This window comes from Lynx canadensis, chromosome B2 (genome assembly GCF_007474595.2).
Source record: "Lynx canadensis isolate LIC74 chromosome B2, mLynCan4.pri.v2, whole genome shotgun sequence".
NCBI classification, from domain to species: domain Eukaryota; kingdom Metazoa; phylum Chordata; class Mammalia; order Carnivora; family Felidae; genus Lynx; species Lynx canadensis.
The window spans coordinates 108,145,088-108,166,104 of record NC_044307.1 but is presented as its reverse complement, the minus strand read 5'-3'; the positions used below and the strand labels follow the sequence as shown (position 1 = coordinate 108,166,104).

At 37.5% G+C, this 21,017-nt stretch overlaps 1 protein-coding gene across 1 annotated transcript in view; it reads left to right on the top strand.

Annotated features, from left to right (window-relative positions):
* Nucleotides 1-21,017, top strand: part of MAN1A1 (mannosidase alpha class 1A member 1) — a 165,730-nt gene that overhangs the window by 128,288 nt on the left and 16,425 nt on the right. Inside the window, exons 6-8 of the mRNA XM_030316249.1 lie at nt 8,551-8,674; nt 10,579-10,672; nt 18,973-19,088. Coding sequence (XP_030172109.1) covers nt 8,551-8,674; nt 10,579-10,672; nt 18,973-19,088 — 334 coding nt within the window. The remainder of the gene's footprint in view (nt 1-8,550; nt 8,675-10,578; nt 10,673-18,972; nt 19,089-21,017) is intronic.

Below are 21,017 nucleotides of genomic sequence, written 5' to 3'. Positions count from 1 at the left end.
TCCCAATTACTCTCAAGTAGTTTAATACCTGGAAAAAACATACAGCGAGGATCTGTTGAACTTGGTAATGAAATATCAATGTGCTTTATATACCATACTAGTCAGAGGAAGCTCACTTTCTTTCATAAAAATTTAATTAGACCCACTTGATTTCTTTGCCGAAGACCTCTGAAGAATGCCCAAAGGAAAACCAGAATGGTTCTCCAAAAACTGTTTTGCTTCTACTCAGGTGACTGGACAAAAATTTAATTGAGTTGCAGCTGATAACCCAGCCCTCCAAAATTTCAGAACAAACCATCTTGACCAGTAAGATGCTGGAAGGATAAGTAAATCTAATCAATCTCCAAGTAAAGCCAGACCCTCCCATACATGCTCACTGAGAAACCCCATTAATTTTGTTCAACTCCAGGGGAGCCTGGGTGGCTCAGTCAGTTGAGTGTCTGACTCTTGATTTCAGCTCAGGTCATGATCCCAGGGTTGTGGGCCCGAGCCCTGAGTCAGACTCCATGCGCTTGTGCTTGAGATTCTCTCTCCCTCTGTCTCTCTCCCCCTCTCACAGTCTCTTGCTCCATCTAAAAACAAAAAAAGAAAGAAAAAGGAAAAGTATTTCAACTCCAAAGTCAGGTTGTTCTTTAGTAAATTGAGGATTTTTATTTCAATGATCCTTTTCTAAGCCTGTATTCCAGATGAAATCATTATCATTCCCAAAACTCTTGCTTATATATACTGTGCTTACAGAGAAAAGTTATCTGAAATTTGAAAATAAGGCAAAAAGGTGGGTATGCTATCATGTCATGTTAGGGTAAAAGATTATCTAGAGGATGGTATTGAATTCAAAGCACTATATACTATTGATTAAAGGTCCTAGAGTTAGTGAGGTTACATGTGCAATTGTAGAATTTTGATGAAATATAGATTTTGTAGAGATGCAAATATTTTGTCTGGTGGAAAAGATAATCCAAGAGTTACCGTTTATGATGCTGTTGTACATGACCTAGCATTGTGGGTAGACTAGAGGGGCTCTCCTAGCATTGCCTAAAAACAACCAGTTTCTCAAATGCTCCTTGATTGTTTTGTTATCTTACTGGTTCCTTTATTGAACCAATAAAATATTTGTCATCTGAAAAAACAGAAAACCTTAGCGTGTTTCCTATAGTGTTTCATGTTTACGTTGTACATGTGCCACGCTCTCAATAAATTATGGTCGACTTACTGGCTCATTCTTACTTGACTTTGGCAAGATGTACCCCCAGAGTACTTATGTTTTAACCTGTTGAGCAAAATCATTTAATATTATCCTCTTATACTTCAGAATTTCTGCCAAAAACTAACGTTAGTTTTGGCATAATTGATAGTGAACTGTTCTTTCCCAAGAGTAATTGCTCCATAGCTTCTGCTGTACCTTAAGATCAGTGGTGGCAGACTTGTAGCTTTCATGGGCCACATGAAATTTCCCTAATAATTGAGAGGCTGGCTTTAGGTTGCCAGTGTTTTTATTTCATAAAAAAACAATACCAAAACATAACCCTGCCTATTATCATCATTATCTCATTGAAAAAGGAAAAGCTTAACATCACAAAAGTGAGAAGGACATTAAAGTGGAATAAAAGACAATCATTTAAATTGAATAAAATTTAGCTTTCATAATAATTTACTGCCCTGTCCTTATTTTTCTCATTTCACCATATCTCAGCTCTTAGAAATCACAACTTCAGATTACTTCAAGTTTGTGGTAGAAAACTTGTATCCAGACTAGAAAGGATATTTTTTTCTTAAATTGTCTGTAAAAGGGCTTGTATGTGGTAACTCTAAATATAGGATTTTATTATTTAGCTACAAGTTAGGGGTAGGAGCCAAAGACATAGACCCTTCATTATTTTTTAAATTTCATTAAATGAAGCATATATTAAATACCTTTGTTTCTTGGCACTGACCTAGACTTTGGAATTAGACTTTGGGTGCTTTATGAATAAAGCATCTTAGAATCTAGAAGGGAACAATCCTGGCCGTCCTGGTTACAGAAAGAGACTGAAGAACAGAATTTGAAGAATTAAAAGCCTGGAATCTGCACTGATTTCATTTATCTTGATCCATAGATGATCCATAGACCCATAGAATGAAAGGCAAATAAATAAACATAGCCAAATTTCACTGTATTATGAAACTGTATCCACTGTATTATGAATTAGATCTTAATGGATCTTAAATGATGTCTTAGAATGATGATATCTGTTAAACTCTTACAGTAATGAAACAGTTGTTTCTAAATCTCTGGCAAACTAATATTAGTTGCCATTTCTGAAGATGGAATATAGTATCCCCTATTCCATCCTGAGGTTTATTAGAAAAGTGTCTGGCTATAAATGTTTATTTGTGGTTCCTCCATCCCCAGCTTTAAAGGACTTGATATAATGATTTACAGCAGATGAATTTAAGATATCCCAAGAGCTCTAGAGACTACCAAATGTGGCAAGATATAATAGGTCCACACTTTTAAGAAATAACTCTGTAAACAGTAGACATTTATGCTTCCAATACGTATTCCCAAATCCATCTTCATTATCGGTTTCGACAATTAAATTAACATCTTCCAGCTGGAATCTGTGTAGACATTTTTGCGTGAAAATTAGTTAGCTTTAAAAAGAACTAGACCTACCACCAAATTATTTATAGTGACAAAAGTAAAATGAAAATAAAGTGGTTTCAATGTCTATCAATAAATGTATGTTTAAATAGACTAGAGGATAACTGACCCTCAAACAACATGGGTTTGACCTGCGTGGGTCTATGTATATGTGGATCTTTTTCCAATAAATACAGTATTGTAAATGTATTTTCTCCTTATGATTTTCTTAACATTTTCTTATCTCTAGCTAACTTTATCACAAGTAAACAGTGTATAATACACATAACATACAAAATATATTAATTAACTGCTTATATTATCAATAAGACTTCCAGTCAATAGTAGGCTATTAGTAGTTACATTTTAGAGGAGTCAAAAGTTATACATGGATTTTCAACTGCACAGGAGGTCAACCTAACCCCTGTGTTGTTAGAGGTTCACCTATATATCCATTCAGTCAGGTACTATTCACTCAAAAACAATGTACATTGATGGGTATGGGAAAAGTCCATGAAGAATGTGATGTATGTTTAAAAAAACATGTAGAATATGATTTTTTTAAGTACAGTAAAGTAAATGTATGTGCATGCTCACACATCCTAAATGCACTACAATGCTTTCTAATCAGTATTACTAGCCTTTTAGGAGTGTTCCCCAAACCTAATGATAGGTTGCCCCAGTTTACCCAATAAGTGGATAGAAACTGCATTCAACTTATTTGCAATCTCTTGATAATGTTTAGCAAGGAGATCTTACTGAAAGGACAGCTGGAAAACAGAATTTTAGCATCTTTGGACATGTGGAGCAGATTATTTATGGAACTAGAGAGGCCTTCTCATCATTTACATTTTTTTTATTTTTTTAAATGTTTTATTTATTTTTGAGAGAGAGAGAGAGAGAGAGAGATAATTAGCAAGGGAGGCACAGAGAGGGAGGGAGACACAGAATCCGAAGCAGGCTCCAGACTCTGAGCTGTCAGCACAGAGCCCACCGCAGGGCTCGAACCCATGAACCATGAGATCATGACCTGAGCCAAGTCAGATGCCCTACCGACTGAGCCACCCAGGCACCCCTCACCATTTATATTTTTTGCAAACCCCAACCTCTGCTCCAATCCTACATAGTCAAATACAAGGACAGCAGTATTGACAGTCAGAATAAACTAAAATAATAAGTATTTAGTTTCAATTCTGTCAAAAGTAACTACCCATAAGAGGGAGCAAGGTGACTAATTTTAAAACATTGTTTTGGTCTTTGGTTAAGAAATTTAATGTGCATATTCTTTGGAGATTTAACCCACATGCTGCTGTTCAGAGGCAGTAAAGCATGAATAGTGAATTAATTCAATCAAATGGCTGCCCTTTATTAGCCATCATTTCCCTGTGGGTAGCCTTGAGGGAAGTAGTCCTCCCCAGCTGAATTTTGTATGGATGAGCTATAGTAGAACCTTGCCTAGTCCTAGAATGCCAGTCCCCTGGGATTATTAGTCCAACTCTCAGTGAGGTCTTAGATGACAAACTTGAAAGATCAGCATTGTGTGAATCTGTTCAGGAAGGAGGCATTTGTAATAAGTGAAGCTGAAATTGCTTAATCTCAAAATCAATTAGCTTTGGGAATACAGTTAAATGAAACAATCGTTCATGAACTTTTCTAATTATTCTTTCCTAATTTGTGCTAAAATCCAAAAGGAATAATATTGGATTATCTGCTCTTTTGAATTAAATATCCCTGTGTGCCTCTCTATTTGCATGCATAAGTAACGCTTTACCATAATATACAGAATGTGGGGAATTTTTTTCTTCCAAAACTTGCTAACTCCATAGCCCAAAGAAATAACCCATATTCTGGACTTTAAACTTGAAGGGCATTTGTTTACTGATCAGCTAATCAGAAATTATTCAGGCAAGAATCCTCAAGACAATAGTTTATTGGCCCATTTCCCATTGTGCATAGAACAGCAAGCAGTAAGGAAGAGTAGATTCAAAGTCATAGCTAATCAAGACTGTATAACTATGTAATGCTTTGTTTATACATTCATCTGGCAATTTTTTAGAATCATCTCAGTTCTGTAAATGCTTTATTTGTTTCATTTGATTATAGTAAATAGCCAAATGTATTTTTTTAATGATCTAAACTATATCCGGGCAAACATATCACTTTGGGTACCTCAATTTAAGATTATTTTGAAGAGATATACCATCAATCCAGAACAACCCTCCAGCTACTTGATTCATTACAAGCTCTAGGAGGAGTCAGCAGCACTCCCTGGGATTCAAGTGTGAATAGATTAACAATATTAGAATGGTAGTTCCTTTCTCTGGATATTAGCCATTCCCAGGAGAGAGGGGAAAAAAGCATAATGTCCACTGCTTATGAGAGCTATGAGGTCAGTAAATAATTATACCTTCTTGTTTTTTATTGCAATAGGATGTGGGAGTATATTAACACTGCTTAATAAACTACACTCAAGTTGTACTCTTTAAAACAACAGAATAGTATTTCACATTTTCAAAAGAATCATAGTGACTCAGCTTTTAAAGACATGTTTCTAGTTGTGATTGCCAAAATCAGTTATTTTTTGTTGTGATGTTTTATCTTTAAGGAATTATTACCTTTGTAGAATACTAAAAATTTTAATTAAAAAGAATTTTTTTCAACACATTGAAAGATATGTATTAAATAATACTCCAATTTAAAATAGAAGAACTGGGGCTTGGAAGAAACAGAAGTAAGTGAAATTAGAGTAGTACAAAAGTTTGAAGTTCTGTTCCAGGATTCTTTGAACCACATACTTGGCAGCTTCCCAAATCACGTTAATTGCCTTTTTGTGTATACATTTCCATATGCTGACTCATCATTTGGCTTATAATGGTTATAATGCAATCATTATAACAAGATTGGGAATATTTAAATATTCTTCCCTTTTATGCCTACCTGATGGAACTAATAGTTTCTGAACACAAACTGTTATTTTGTTTTTAAATATTTTTCTAAAGTATTATTAGTGTTTAGAAAATAGATAAAGATAAAATAAAGAACACCATGACTGCCTTTAAAATACTGTAATAACAGAACTGAAATTAAAGATATTTTAAATCCCCTACTCTCTCAGATGAGACTGATCTTGACCCAGAGGTCTAGAAAGCTTTAGTGTTTGGAATCATGGGATGCCCAGAGTATCCTGACCCCCAGATCAAAGGAGCAGAACTCTCTCTGCACTCATTTCCCTTTGTCATAAACCCACCATTTTGGTGTCAAATGCTCTATGTTTGTATATATCAGTTTAGAAATTAGAGCCATATAAATATATTGATTCCTCAATAGACTTAAAATTTAGAGACCTTAGAAATCATTCTATGAGTGTCCAAAACTAGTTCTGATTCAGTACACATTTGCGGTACAAACAGGCAGCCATTTCCCCCAGTACGCACATTTTTTAGCTGTTATGGCTTATGTTGTGTGCCCCACACTCTTCCCCAGACCAATCTCTAGTCATTGCAGGTTTGCCTAAGAAAAGGTAAGTGACCTTATTAAATATCTAGATAAAACGATACTCTCTCTGACTTCTTGAAATCCTTCTCTCACTTATATTTAACAGCCAGCACAACTATTGATCTTACAGTTTTACTGAAATACATTAATTCTGTAGGTTGAAAGAATGGTAATCAAAGCCATTCTTTCATATGAACATACCATGTATTCTAAACCCAGCTTTCTTCCTGTTAGCGTGACATATCCTTTGCTAATGCTTTTACTGTTCTTGCTTCCTATATAATTAAACAGTGATAGTGAAATGTGCTGATTTCCTTCTGATATGAATGTGCAAAGGAGAAAGAGGGAATATATTTAATCCTTTTTAAATCTTAACTTTTTTTAACATATTGAAATTTTTTCAGTGTATCTCTGATTTTCTCTTAACCACATTAATAGCAGGGAACAAACACATGGAAACAAAAGTAATTTGAATTTTAGATTAGTACATATATACTACTTGAGTTTCCCAGGTGAGAGTGTTGCCACACCCTCATACCCTGAACTGAAAAGAACCAGTCTTTGAAGATCTGGAAACTGGGCTGCATTCCTAGCACATTGTCTTTTTCCCTCTCTAGGACAAAGTCCTCATTCCCTCTTACCTTGATATTGTGGCTTTGATTTTAATAGTTTCTATAGAACATAGAAACTTTTGCTTTTCCTTCATTAGGCTTATTGACTCTGGTCAGTGATGGAATGGTTGGAATTTAAAAACATATGACAACAAACTAATGACCAATTACTATGTGCACTTGCCATATGTTAATAAAATTTGAAAGTAGTTGTTCATCCTATTTGGATGATTGGCTATTGCTTTTGTCTCAGCCAGCCATGAAAATAGAAACTGATTTACATTCCTAGAACTTAATAAATGTAAGGCATTTTTAAAAATAAATAAATGTGTGATTTTCAGACCTCTTTTATTTCTGTTTACTTTTTTATTGCGTTTACTATAAACCTGTGTTAGAAGATAAAATCTAGGTTTTGCTCTAAAAAGAAACAGAGCAGGGAGGAAATCTAGGGGACACCAAGAGCAGTGTTCAGATGGAGTCAACTTGGAAAGGGAGGAAAGTGAGAAATCCATAAGCCTCCAAGACCTGGCCCAGATTGAACTTCGTAGCCTTCTCTTCCCTTCCCTCTAGTCACCAGAATCAGGAGCTTCTTCCAGTTCCTGGCTAGCCCTTCTGTGTGCTCTCAATATGCAGATGCTCCCTCTCATCATTCTTCCTCACTAAATCTTATTCATTCTTCAAGAATCACTGGGGAGTCTCCTGCTTAAGAAGTCTTCTGTGCCCCTCTGCCATGTAGGATTATATGTCCTGGCTCTCAGGTCTCAGAGACCTTTTCACACATCTATCCTGGCACTTACCATATTTAATTGGAATTATCTATGCCTAGGTCATTCTCTCATACTATAAGGTCTTTAAGGAAAGAGTGATCATAATCATCCTTTAACCCAATGCCATACATAGTCCCTGGCAAATGGTAGGCATGTAATAAATCCACATTTGAACAACAACCAAAACGTGGGTTTTCAGCTTTCTCCACGGGGATTTATTGGTAAAATCCTTGACTTGACTCTTTATTTCAAATATCATGTAAGTCTTGACGTTTTAAATGGTGCCGCAAAAATACACTGTGCCCAAGAGTCTGACCATGTCTCCAAAGTTATTTTATGTGTATTTGTGTGTATGTATATTTAGGATTAACTCTTTTTAGAAACCATTTCTCCCAGATGAGCCATGAGGCAATAATTTTGGGAGCTCATGCCTTTTGACCTCTTTCAGATTTGAATTTCATAATTGTGTTGAACATAGATTAAATGGGTCAGAGAATAAGTGAGTGCTCTGGAAAATATACTTAGAAAATAAGTAAAATAGTGTAAGGGAAAACAAAAGAAAGTAGTAAGTGGAGGGAGGGTTTGGAGAAAGATTCAGTGAGTTTATAACCAATGAATCAATGAAATGTATATCAAAGAAAAACTTTAAATATAATGTGAATGTCTATAATAGTCCATGGAATCTCAGGCTGAAATTAATTAAAATGTTGGAAGGCTTTATGTGGGATTTGGGATATGTTTATATTCCACTTGGAATGGGTATGTATCTCTATATGGCACCTGTTCCTTCCAAAACATTTGTCTGTTCATCAACAGCAAGGACATAGCAACTTTTTTCTGACTGAGGTCTACATTGATTTTCAATTTGTAGACAAGAGTCAAAGCCTGAAACCAATAGCCAAAGCCAACAATGCTGGATATTTTTAAATATCCAGAGTGGACTATCAGCTGAGATGCCATTATTCAAAAGCTGTCTCTTTCACTTCTGTTATTTAGAGCTGCAAAAATTGGCAATAGTCTGACCCATAACTCTTCAATCTCCTCTCTTCTTTAGTGGCATTGGAAGGAACTGGCCCTGGGCCTCAGGAGGCAGCAGTATTTTGGCAGAATTTGGAACTCTGCATTTGGAGTTTCTACACTTGAGCCACTTATCAGGAAACCCCATCTTTGCTGAAAAGGTGAGATCCTCCAATATACCTTGCATTGCAAAGCTGCACTTGTGAGAAACAACATCCTCTCCTGGACGATTTAGTAATTTTGGATGTGGAAAAGAACAACCAAGTTTAATATAGTTCTTTATGATGTTTTGTTACACGCGGCATTTCATTTTACCAAACAGTAATCCTGCAGCCTTTTTATGGCATCTTCTAACTCTGTGTGAGGCAGCCTGTGATACATGTCTGCTTCTCTACACCTCAAGCAAGTCTCTTCACCTCTCTGAATTTTTTCCTTATCTAAAAATATATAGGTGTGTGTGGGACTGTATGAACCACGTATGTGACTTTTTAAACTCAAAATATAAATTAAATTTGAGGTAGCAATTGAATCTATTTCTAATTTGCAAGAAACAAACCCATAGACATTTGGGTAAATTTATATTCGGCCCAACACTTCTGCCCTAAGCTTTCACCCCATCTCTCAGCTCCCCTTTACAGCAAGATTCTTTGGGAGGGTTGTCTCTGTTATCCCCTCTTCTTGTGTCCCACTATCTTGAACACTTTCCAGTTAGCTTTTCTCCCTGCCACACCCATCTCAGTGACCAATGAGCTCCACATTACCAGGTCTGGTGATTATTCTCACCTCCCAATTTCATCACCCTCTCGGCATCTGATGCACTTGGTGACTTCTCCATGAGACACTGATGGGGTTGCAGGCTTATGGTGCTATCCTGGTTTGCCTCCTTCCTCAGTGGAGTGCTTCTTCTCAGCCTCCTTTGTTGGATCTTCCTCAGCACCCTAATCTCTAAATATCCGAAAGCCCCAGGACTCAAGCCTGGGCCTTTTTATGTTCACTCTCTACATTATTTCATCCAGTCTCATGGGTCTACATGCTATCTATGTGCTGTTGACTCCAAATTTGTAATTCCAGTCCCAACATGTCCCAGACTCTCTCTCCAGCATTTCCACTGAAAGATCTAAAAGAGAGCTACTACTTAAAAAAAGCCTCAGACTCAACCCCCAGACCTGTTTCTACCTCAGTCTCCACTATCTGAATAAATGAACCCCTCCGTTTACCCAGTGGCTCAGACCATTAATCGGAGGTCATCCAGGCTCAGGCTCCTCTCTTTTTGATAGACCTTAGGTCGAATCCATCAGGAAATGCTTTGGCCCTGTTCTGTGATTCTGCTGCTACCCTGTTCCAGGGATCTGTCTTCTCTCACCTGAACTCCGCGGTACCCTCAGTCACGCCCATCCTGCAAGAGCACCAGACTTAAATGGCTTCCCATCACGCTCGAAATAAAATAAGCCCTCATTTTGGCCCACAAGGCTTGCATGTGGCCCTGGTTACCTTTCTCCTCTGCTTTCTGACATTCTCCCCTTTGCTTCCTCGCCTCCAGCCTCAGTGGTCTTGCCAAACCCACTTTCTCCTCAGGGCATTTGTACTTGCACCTCCCTCTGCCTAGGTTGCTCTTCCTCCAACTTCCCGCATGGTTGTTCATTTGATTCTTTAAGTTCCTGCTCAAATCCCCTCACGTCAGCCTCCCCGGCCATCCCTGACTCAGCGTGCAGCCTCACCACCTCACATCAGTCTGTCTCACTGCTCTCTATAATTTTTTCACAGCCTTTATCGCCACCTTGACATATTTATGTGTTTATTATCTGTCTCCTCCCACAAGAATGCAAATTCCAAGAGGGTAATGACTTTGTTTATCCACTGATATATCCCTAGTTCCTTCTATGGTGTCTGGCAGATCAGTGTGACTGTATTCACTTACTGAGATTATTTTTGTAAGCCAGTGGCGACTGTCTTTGTGCTAATTCTAAATTCTTTCCTAACATGGAAAAATGTAATGAAGAAAGAGAAGAATGGCACCAAAATTGTTTTTTAGATTTTCATAGTAACATTTCATTTTCTGTTGTAGGTAAAGAATATTCGAACAGTGCTGAACAACCTGGAAAAACCACAAGGCCTTTATCCTAACTATCTGAATCCCAGTAGTGGACAGTGGGGTCAATGTAAGTCAAAAGATTAGACTTGTTTTAGCTCTTTATGGTATCCAGCACTGTTCTAGTAACAGAGAGAAGGAGCACAAAAAAGCACAAATCTTTTTGAGGAATGTTTCGAAAAGGAGAAAGTGGGCATGGTTCCTTTCATGAGTCTGTTGTAAGACAGACTGTGTTACCAGGGAACTAGGTGGCTTATTTTTCCTGGGTAACTGTGAGCATGATGACATTGTAAGCACATTTAAATTATTAATCAGGAAGGGAAGATCTGATCAGGTTGTGTGGGGATGTTAGCCTATAACAAGCTGGTCATGTGGATAGAAGAAAAAATTGTTCCTTTGCGCTATTAACTATTAGCGTTTTGTACAAGAGTAGCTGGATCATTCTACTTTGTAGCGTTTTCTTTTTTTCTTTTTTGGCTACAAGACGAGAGGGGAACCTGAATCTTTAAGGGTTAGGAAATTGAAAGAGCAAACAGGGTGTTTTCTCTACTTAATTTTAAGCCAGCAGATAAAGGTTTCTTCCCAGTAGAATTATCTTCAGATTAGGAGAAAGTATTATGCAAGAAGCCTTCACTTCAGATCCCTTAAGGACTTTGATCAGTGTTACGAAGACTCAGAGTAGTTGAAAGAAATGTTCTTAAGTTGATTTGGAGAAAAAAACCTGGTAGATTAACACAGCAACTAAGACCAAGTGCAGAATACTAAGTGAGGTGCCTAACTGTGCTGGGGATATTAGCAATGCCTTACAATTTAATTCCAATTTGAGTATTTTCTTTATATTGAAAATTATATTCTTAGATGATTATGCCTCACTGTTACTTTAGAAGTACTTTTCTCAAAGAATAATTTAGTAGGGGAAAAAATGTGCTAAAGTCTGTGTTTGTAATGCCTATGGAAGACAGACATCTCAATGCTGTTTAGACCACAAGACCATAATCATGGTTGCCACTTAACCTAAGTGTGGTTCACATATACTGGACCTTTCAGGAGGTCCACAAGGTCAGAGCTATTTTTATATTAATACTAAGGCTTTCTGCCACCTTCACTGTGCTGATATTTGCACTTCTGTTGCAAAAGCAATGGTGGGTAAAACTACTGAAGCCACAGAGAGAACCATGGTAGAGGAGCCAGAGAGTACTAATCATGGTATTCCTCATCGACAATATAAATAAAAATATGCCAGAGGCACTTATGAATAGTTTTAATGAAAAAAATTACCTGTTAAGTTTATTTATTTGTTTTGAAAGAGACGGAGACCGTGCAAGTGGGGGAGGGGCAGAGAGTGGGAGACAGAGAATCCCAAGCAGGCCCCTCACTGTCAGCACAGAACCCATGGGGGACTTGAACTCATGAACCGTGAGATGGTGACCTGAGCCGAAATCACAAGTCAAAAAAAAATCATTGAGTCTGGTAAATCTCAGCCATTGAGTACACTTCTTTGCTGCATAATCGAAAATAGTGTTTGCTGCATAGAAAAGCACTTGTGTGATTGTTCGAGTTGCAGGCTGAACCAGCCATCGATTGCTCCGTGCAGTACCATTTTTACTTGAAAGAACAACTGAAGACACACTTTGGTTGTTCAGAATTGGGTAACTCGTAGACATGTTCTCAAAAACGAGCCTGTCACTTCAAAGAAAACTGATGGTATCGGTGCCATGACAGAATTTGAGTTTCTAAATGAAAATTAGAATTTCAGGAAATGTGTATATGCCACCATGACCTTGATGCCTTTAACCAATACTTAGAGACATTTATGATGAGAGTGGTGTTCATATTAATAAATACAGTTTTTGGATACTGTATAGTGAACTGTGTCAGCATTCAGAAGATCCACATAATTCAGTGAACCAGTATTTTCCAAATGACTAATGCATGCAATTACAAAATCATGTCAGAAAGAAGATCCATTCAAAGTGCAAGATAGACCAATGGATTTTAATGTAACAGTACAAAAATTCATTGATGTGATTTCTAATTCCACCTTACAACCAACCTTTAAAACATTTTTAACCTTTGGGGCACCTGGGTGGCTCAGTTAAGCGTCCAACTTCGGCTCAGGTCGTGATCTCACAGTTTGTGAGTTCAAGCCCCACATCAGGATCTGTGCTGACAGCTGGGGGCCTGGAGCCTGCTCCGGATTCTGTATCTCCTTCTCTCTCTGCTCCTCCCTGCTTACACACTCTCTCTCTCAAAAATAAATAAAGATTAAAAAAAATTTTTTTGACATTTTTAACCTTTAAAAAACGATTTGTCAAATTTTATTTTAGTATCAAAGAAAAATATCCATACTTATCTAGAAAGATTCTTTAAATACCTTTCCCTTTTCCAACTATGTAACTGTGTGAGGCTGAACTTTCTTTGTGTATTTCCACCAGAATGACATACAGTAGTGGACTGAATATACAGCAGATATGAAAATCCAGCTGTCTTCTGGTATAGCAAAAATTTTAAAGATTTTCAAAAATGTAAATCAGTGTCAGTCTTTTCACTGATTTTTTTCTTTTGTAAAATATAACATGTTTATGAAAAAAACTTTGTTAATATAATGGTTGTATTATTATTTTAAATGAATAAAATATTTTTAATTTAAATATTTTAAATCTAGTTTCCAATATGGTAGATATTTATAGATATTACATAAACAAGTTATTTGGAGTATTTCTTAATTTTTAAGAGTGTAAAAGGGTGCTGAGACTAAAAGTTTGAGGACCAGTAGAGTATTTGAAATAAAATAGAATTTGAGTTGCTTTCTGAGTACAAGGACCAGAGAAGATTCTCTAAAAGGACAGGTAGTTTTAGCATTTTCCTTCTCATGAATGATTTTAAAAATTGAAAAAAAAAATTATCTTTGATTGACTCTTTTCTTCCTGTGATTTAGAAGCCACTGTGAAGAGGGACAAAAAGTATCAGTTGTACTGGAATATTCCAGCTTCACCTTCTGCGTTACCAGTATATTGTGTATTTGGCCATGTTTCCCGGTACAAAGGGCCCTTTATATTTGGATTGCTTATGGGCCAATTTCCTGATGGCAGACAAATAGGGTTGATGAGTCTCATGTCCGTTTCGCCTTTTGCACCTCCATCCTGTGTTCCAGCCACAAGGGAGACCCATTTGTTTTTTTCATTCTTTAATCAAGGCCTGCTTGGGCATATCCAGGTCCTGGTTTGTGCTGTTTCCTTGGCCCTTTTACCTCTCTTCTGACTTTGCCAACATCCAGCTCAATTGCCCTTTCTTCTGGGGGACCTTCTTCTTCAAGACCCTGGTTGTAATTTGTTAGCACCCACTTGCCTTCTACTCGCCATCTTCTTCCCCTGCCCCAACATTTTGAGTGCTTTCCTGTCACTGTCTTTTTCAAAATGATTTGTATACATCCCTGTTCCTAGGGACCCAGAACTTTTGAGGCCAGTGACTTTGCCTTAGTGATGTTTGTTAGCCCAGCACACTATATCTTGCACCTAGTAGGTGTTTGCTTACTTGAATTTTGTGAATCCTCATGCACTGTGTATCCAGTCTGTCTTTCTGTCTCTGCTTTTAATAATGGTTCTATTTATTCTCCTTTAACAGTTGCCCCTGCTCCTCAGTTGTGGCTGAGAGACAGCATCAGGTCCTGGTCACTGATAATACAAAGAGATCTTGCAACTGTTGAGGCCAGTTCGGACTCTGTGTCTATAGACGGAAAATTATCGTTCTCTCTTGATTAATATACATATAGTGTCCCTTGCATCATTGGGGGAATGCTTTGAGAAGTTCAGATTCAGATGAAGTGTACAAATTATTAAACATTAAAGATACTGAGTATTTAATCCTTTTTGTCTTGATTCTTTTGCTACTCGTTTTATCTCTTTAAGTATTATGAATCCTTTTATGGGACCTATTCCTCTCAGGAAGGAAAGAGTAAATTGCTTTCCATAGAGAAGAGCATAATATTTGAGTGACCATAGTACACATTACGTTTAGAACATTTGGGAATAAAAATACCATATATGTTCTTTCTAGAAGTGGGCGGTCCCTTCCTGCTGATAAAATCGAGCATGTTCTGTCCCACACCCACTAAATATTTACACAGAATTCTGTTGCCAACACAAACAGTCCTCCAGACTGGGGGAAACTTAGTGAGTGATATTCTAAGTTATCAAAAAAGCTTGCTCTTGTTTCTCCTCTATGTTCCTTTATTTTGATTCTTTCCAAATATGAAAAATCTATAGGCAGGAAATAAAAATATAGAAAATTATCTGGTGTTTACCAAAATTAATTAAAGCAAGTATATTGTTATGTAACCCTTTTTCCTTTTTTAAAAATCATCAAATGCCCAAACTTGCTTCTTCCGTCCATTATAGAATCATAACCCGAGGGGGAAGAAAATGAAGCTGCTTCTGGCTGTTAGCTTTCAACTCTCAGTGCTTGAACTCTGAAGGGCATGTCTGGATCATGGCCATCATTTCCTATTACTTCATCTAGACCTTGTTATTTTGACAGTAACCAGACAGTGATTTTCTTTACCATGCATCACTTGCATTTGTCTCCTGCAATCATGTTTATAACAACAGGGCTTGTTATTGATGAGATAGTACTTAGTGTATTTAGTTTGTAAATGTCAGAGGTTTCTGTGGTAATTTATTTAGGAAATTGCAAAGGTCACTTCAAACACTGCTGTTTCAAGAATCTGCCTTACAATTGTAAAAACACTAATTTTACATCAGAATTAAAACTGTAAATCTGGACACTCTTACAATAATAAAAGTCATATATTTCACTACTTACAAATATAGCCCTGATTGGGTATAGTCCTTACAAGAATTTTGCTTTGTTCCTCAATTGTTTACTGAGTACCTGCTATATGCAAGCTACTTTCAGGGGCTGATTATGGACTAGGCAACATGGTAGATCTAGTCCCTGTCCTCCTGGATCATGATCTTGTAGAGAAGACAGAGAAGAAATTCCACCATCTTTTGAAATTGCCAAGTGTAGTAAACATGTGTTATCAAAAAGTGTATAGTGAGGGAACCCAGTGGGTGAGGGTCAGGGAAAGAAAGCATCTTTGAGGAAACAACATTTGATCCTAGACATGAAATATGAGTAAGAGTTACTACTGAAAGGGAAAGGAGTCAGGGAATGCACATCAGGCCCAGAGAACAACGCCTTTAGAATTCCTGCAGTAGAGCCTGCTGGTTTCAAGGGAACAAAAGAAGAGCCATATGGCAAGAGGATAAAAGCAATCAGAGCAGAATTGATGGTAATATATGGAAGATGGAGACCACGCAGGGCCTCTCAGTCTCCGAAGACCCAGGATTTGAGTCTTTGCCATTGAAGGCTTCCAGTTAGGGATGATCCAGTTCACGTGTCAAAAGGGTTATTCTGGTACTAATGGGGGAATAGTTTGGAGTGGCACTACCATTAGAACTCGGTGTGATCATCCCCAAAGGCAAGGGAATTAAAAGCAAAAGTGAATTACTGGGACCTTATGAAGATAAAAAGCTTCTGCACAGCAAAGGAAACAACCAACAAAACTAAAAGGCAACCAACGGAATGGGAAAAGATATTTGCAAATGACATATCGGACAAAGGGCTAGTATCTAAAATCTATAAAGAGCTCACCAAACTCCACACCCGAAAAACAAATAACCCAGTGAAGAAATGGGCAGAAAACATGAATAGACACTTCTCTAAAGAAGACATCCGGATGGCCAACAGGCACATGAAAAGATGTTCAGCGTCGCTCCTTATCAGGGAAATACAAATCAAAACCACACTCAGGTATCACCTCACGCCAGTCAGAGTGGCCAAAATGAACAAATCAGGAGACTATAGATGCTGGAGAGGATGTGGAGAAACGGGAACCCTCTTGCACTGTTGGTGGGAATGCAAATTGGTGCAGCCGCTCTGGAAAGCAGTGTGGAGGTTCCTCAGAAAATTAAAAATAGACCTACCCTATGACCCAGCAATAGCACTGCTAGGAATTTACCCAAGGTATACAGGAGTACTGATGCATAGGGGCACTTGTACCCCAATGTTCATAGCAGCACTGTCAACAATAGCCAAATTATGGAAAGAGCCTAAATGTCCATCAACTGATGAATGGATAAAGAAATTGTGGTTTATATACACAATGGAATACTACGTAGCAATGAGAAAAAATGAAATATGGCCTTTTGTAGCAACGTGGATGGAACTGGAGAGTGTAATGCTAAGTGAAATAAGCCATACAGAGAAAGACAGATACCATATGGTTTCACTCTTATGTGGATCCTGAGAAACTCAACAGGAACCCATGGGGGAGGGGAAGGAAAAAAAAAAAAAAGACGTTAGTGTGGGAGAGAGCCAAAGCATAAGAGACTGTTAAAAACTGAGAACAAACTGAGGGTTGATGGGGGGTGGGAGGGAGGGGAGGGTGGGTGATGGGTATTGAGGAGGGCACCTTTTGGGATGAGCACTGGGTTTTGTATGGAAACCAATTTGTCAATAAATTTCATATATATATAAAAAAAAAGAATAAAAAAAAAAAAAAAGAACTCGGTGTGATGATGGAAATGTTCTGTATCTTTCCTGTGCAGTACAGTAACCAAGGACCACATGTAGCTGTTGGGCACGAGTATGGCTGAGGAACTGAATTATTTTATTTTATTTTAATTAATTTAAATGTAAATAGCTGCATGCTATCGGAGTAAAAAAGGCCAAATAATTGGGCACTGAAGCCTTGGAAGCAGGGGCTATTGGTAGCTTCATCCAGGATCATATTGGTGAGGACAGAGGAGTGGATGGATTCAGGAAATATATAAGAGGTGAAATTAGTAGAGTTCAGTAGCTCACTGATAAGGAAGAGAGAGAAGTGAAGAATGACTCTCTGATGTCTAACTTGCACAGTTGGGAGGATGATGGTGCCATGTTAGTGAGACAGGCACCAACAGCAGAAGGTAAGGTTGAGAAGGACAAGAGAATAAATTCAGTTTTAACCTGTTTAATCCTGTCCCCACATAAGCCTCCAAGTGGAGTTGTCAGGTAGGTGTTAGGAGAAAATTGTCTTGTTAGCTGTGTAAAAACGGGTTCACTTTTATATGACAAAGTCAACACAAAGGTCTTATTTTAAAAAATAGTTACGTTGGGGTGCCTGAGTGGCTCAGTCGATTAAGTATCCAACTTTGGTTCAGGTCATGATCTTATGGTTTGTGAGTTTAAGCCCTGCGCTGAGCTCTGTACTGACAGCTCGGAGCCTGGAGCCTGCTTCGGATTCTGTGTCTCCCTCTCTCTCTGCCCCTCCCCCGATCTCGTCTGTCTCTGTCTCTGTCTCTCTCTCTCTCACTCAGAAATAAACATTTAAAAACATTTTTTTAAATAGTTATGTAAAACTAGGTGTGAGTTATGAAACTTAAAATGCATATTTCCAAAATAAGGCTGTTTTATTAGTGCTTAAATTCTCTATGAATTCTAGAAATGATATTTCAAATAGATTATGTCTCTGTTTTTGTAGGCAGATATGCTTGAAAAATTAAAGTATTAATTCAAGCAGTAGGCAAAAGAGTACATTCAGTGTCACAAGGTAGAGAGCAAGAAGTTCCAAGTGCGAGACCGTGCATGGGCTATGGAGTCAGATGGCACTTACCAGTGATGCAATCTCATTTAGCCTCACTAAGCCTTAATTTTTTTCACTTTTAATGAGGATACTTACCCTATAAGTTGCAAAATTGTGGTACTGTATGTAGTAGATGTGGCATAAAGTGGCAGTAGGGGAGGATTGTAGGAATGGAGTGTTAGAAAGAACGTCTCCTGCCCTGTCTTCTTTCTTACTGGCCTCCCTCAAAGGATTTTGACCTTATAGGTTGAAAACACTAGAAACTTTATCTAATCATCATCATCATCATCACCATCATCATCATCAAAGAGTCTGAGGAGCTTCATTTTATCATATGCCAGTCCTTTTTAAGATTTGTTAATACTCATAGTATTTGACATACTTTAGTTATGTTAGTGAAAGCTAAAGCAATTAAAAATTTATTTGAATATATACCGTGAAACATTTTAATTTGGTAGTTTTAACTAGAAAAACAGATTTTAGGAATTGAGGTTGATTATGTATTTTTTATCTTCATGTTTACAAAACTACCCTGGTAATTATTTAGAGTATATCACATTAGTTAACAGCACATCTGCTCGGTTCAGAATATCTTTCTGAAAACAAGAGATTTGTTGGAATTTAAATGTAACATCGAGTTGCAGTTGACGTAGGCTTTTGCATCCTAGTTACTAATGTGATTTTGCTGCATTATCTGAGTTAAAGCCTGAATCACTCTAAAATTCATTTTCCTCTCTTTGCAGATCATGTATCAGTTGGAGGACTCGGAGACAGCTTTTATGAATATTTGCTAAAGGCGTGGTTAATGTCTGACAAGACAGATCTAGAAGCTAAGAAGATGTATTTTGATGCTGTTCAGGTAAGCCCAATATTTAAATCATCTTTGCCACTAAAATAACTTACAACTTGCATATTAATCAGCATTTAATGGGAAATGGAATACCACATGAGTGAATTACAAAGTATTTCCAGTTAGGCTGAGTTCAGTGTCTGCTAATATAACAATAGTAATCACACTTGGGTTTCATTCTAACGGGGCAGTTGAAAGTGTTTTATTTTGCATGAGTCACAAAATCATGAGGAGGAATAAATCCTAAATTGTATTCTGAAAATTTACAAAGTTAAAATTGCCCAAGGAGTGTCTGGATGGCTAAGTCGGTTAAGTGTCCAATTCTTGATTTGGGCTTGGGTACAGATCTCGTGAGATCAAGTCCTGCATCAGGCTCCACGCTGGCAGTGCAGTCTGTTTGGGATTCTCTCTGTCTCTGTCTCTGTCTCTCTCTCTCTCTTTATCAAAATAAATAAATACACATTAAAAAAGAAAGAAAAAATAAAATTTCCCATGATTACAACATCCCTAATGGCTACTTCCATTTCAAATAAACTTATCTCCAGAGATAGACAGCACTCTCAAATAAAAATCCGAACTAATTAATAGTTTCCTATGATCCTTGTAATGGAGGAGCAATGAAAGGGAAAAAATATTTGTTGAAATGCCTACTGTGTGCTAAGTAGTATGTTAGGCAGATACTTTAATTTTTTTTTATCATTTATTTATTTTTGAGACAGAGAGAGACAGAGCATGAACAGGGGAGGGGCAGAGAGAGAGGGAGACACAGAATCTGAAACAGGCTTCAGGCTCTGAGCGGTCAGCACAGAGACCGACGCGGGGCTCGAACTCACGGACCGTGAGATCATGACCTGAGCCGAAGTCAGACGCTTAACCAACCGAGCCACCCAGGCGCCCCTAGGCAGATACTTTAAATGAAGGATTTATTTGTTTCCTCACAGTAGTTTAGATATTATTTACCTGGTTTTACAGATAAGAGAACTGAACCTTGGAAAAGGTTGATTGTGGAACCAAAAGTCAAACTAAAATTTGTGTCAACACGTCTCTTTTTACCTCACCACTATGGATTTATTTGTGAAAAAGAATTTCCATAGTACATTTAAGTATGAGCGGTAAGTTAGTAAAGTAAGTTCGAAACTGCTCTGCAAAGTCTATAGGAGGTAGCCAGTGTAAGAGTGAACGAAGCCTCAAGCAAATGTAAGCTTCAGTCAAAACTGAAAATAAAATTTGGAAGTATAAAAAACTTTAAAAGAAGAATATTGTTTTATATAAAATGCTTGAACTCATACCCAACTTTTCAGGAACAAAGTTTTTTAGCAGAACTCAGTACATTTGTGATTGATAAGTATTTTATGTGGTAACCCATTTTCTTAATATTAATTATTATCAAGTCATCTCAAGTAATGTTATAAACTTATGGCTAAATCCTCAGAAAAATGACTTTTTTATTGACTCCTCAGAAACTTTTTTATAATCAAGAATATTAATTCATAGGGGAGAAAAGTGGAAGTTTATAATTCCAATAATGTAGCCACTGTTCTAAAATTAGTCTCCCTGAGAAGGAGGTCTGGGTAATTTAGACATAGTCCAATTTATTCATTGAAATATAAATGCAACTTACTTTGCTCTGGTTGTCCAGATTCAATATTACTGTGGTTCCCTCCCAAGATCAATAAGAAGCATCACTAAGTACAGCAGATATGACTCTTTACTGCCTGACATACAGGAACCAGAATGCCTTAGTACATTGGCTTTTGTTTAGCACACTTTTAATTAAGGTGCATGATGAACATAAAAAGCAAAGTAGGATATGGTTCACATGGCCTCTTCCAGGTTTGTTTCTCATCATTCCTATGAGGTTTCAGGTTTTAAGCTAGGGAATTCTTCTCCATACCATATGGTTTCCAGTGTGTCATTTTTTTTTCTTGTTATCCTGGC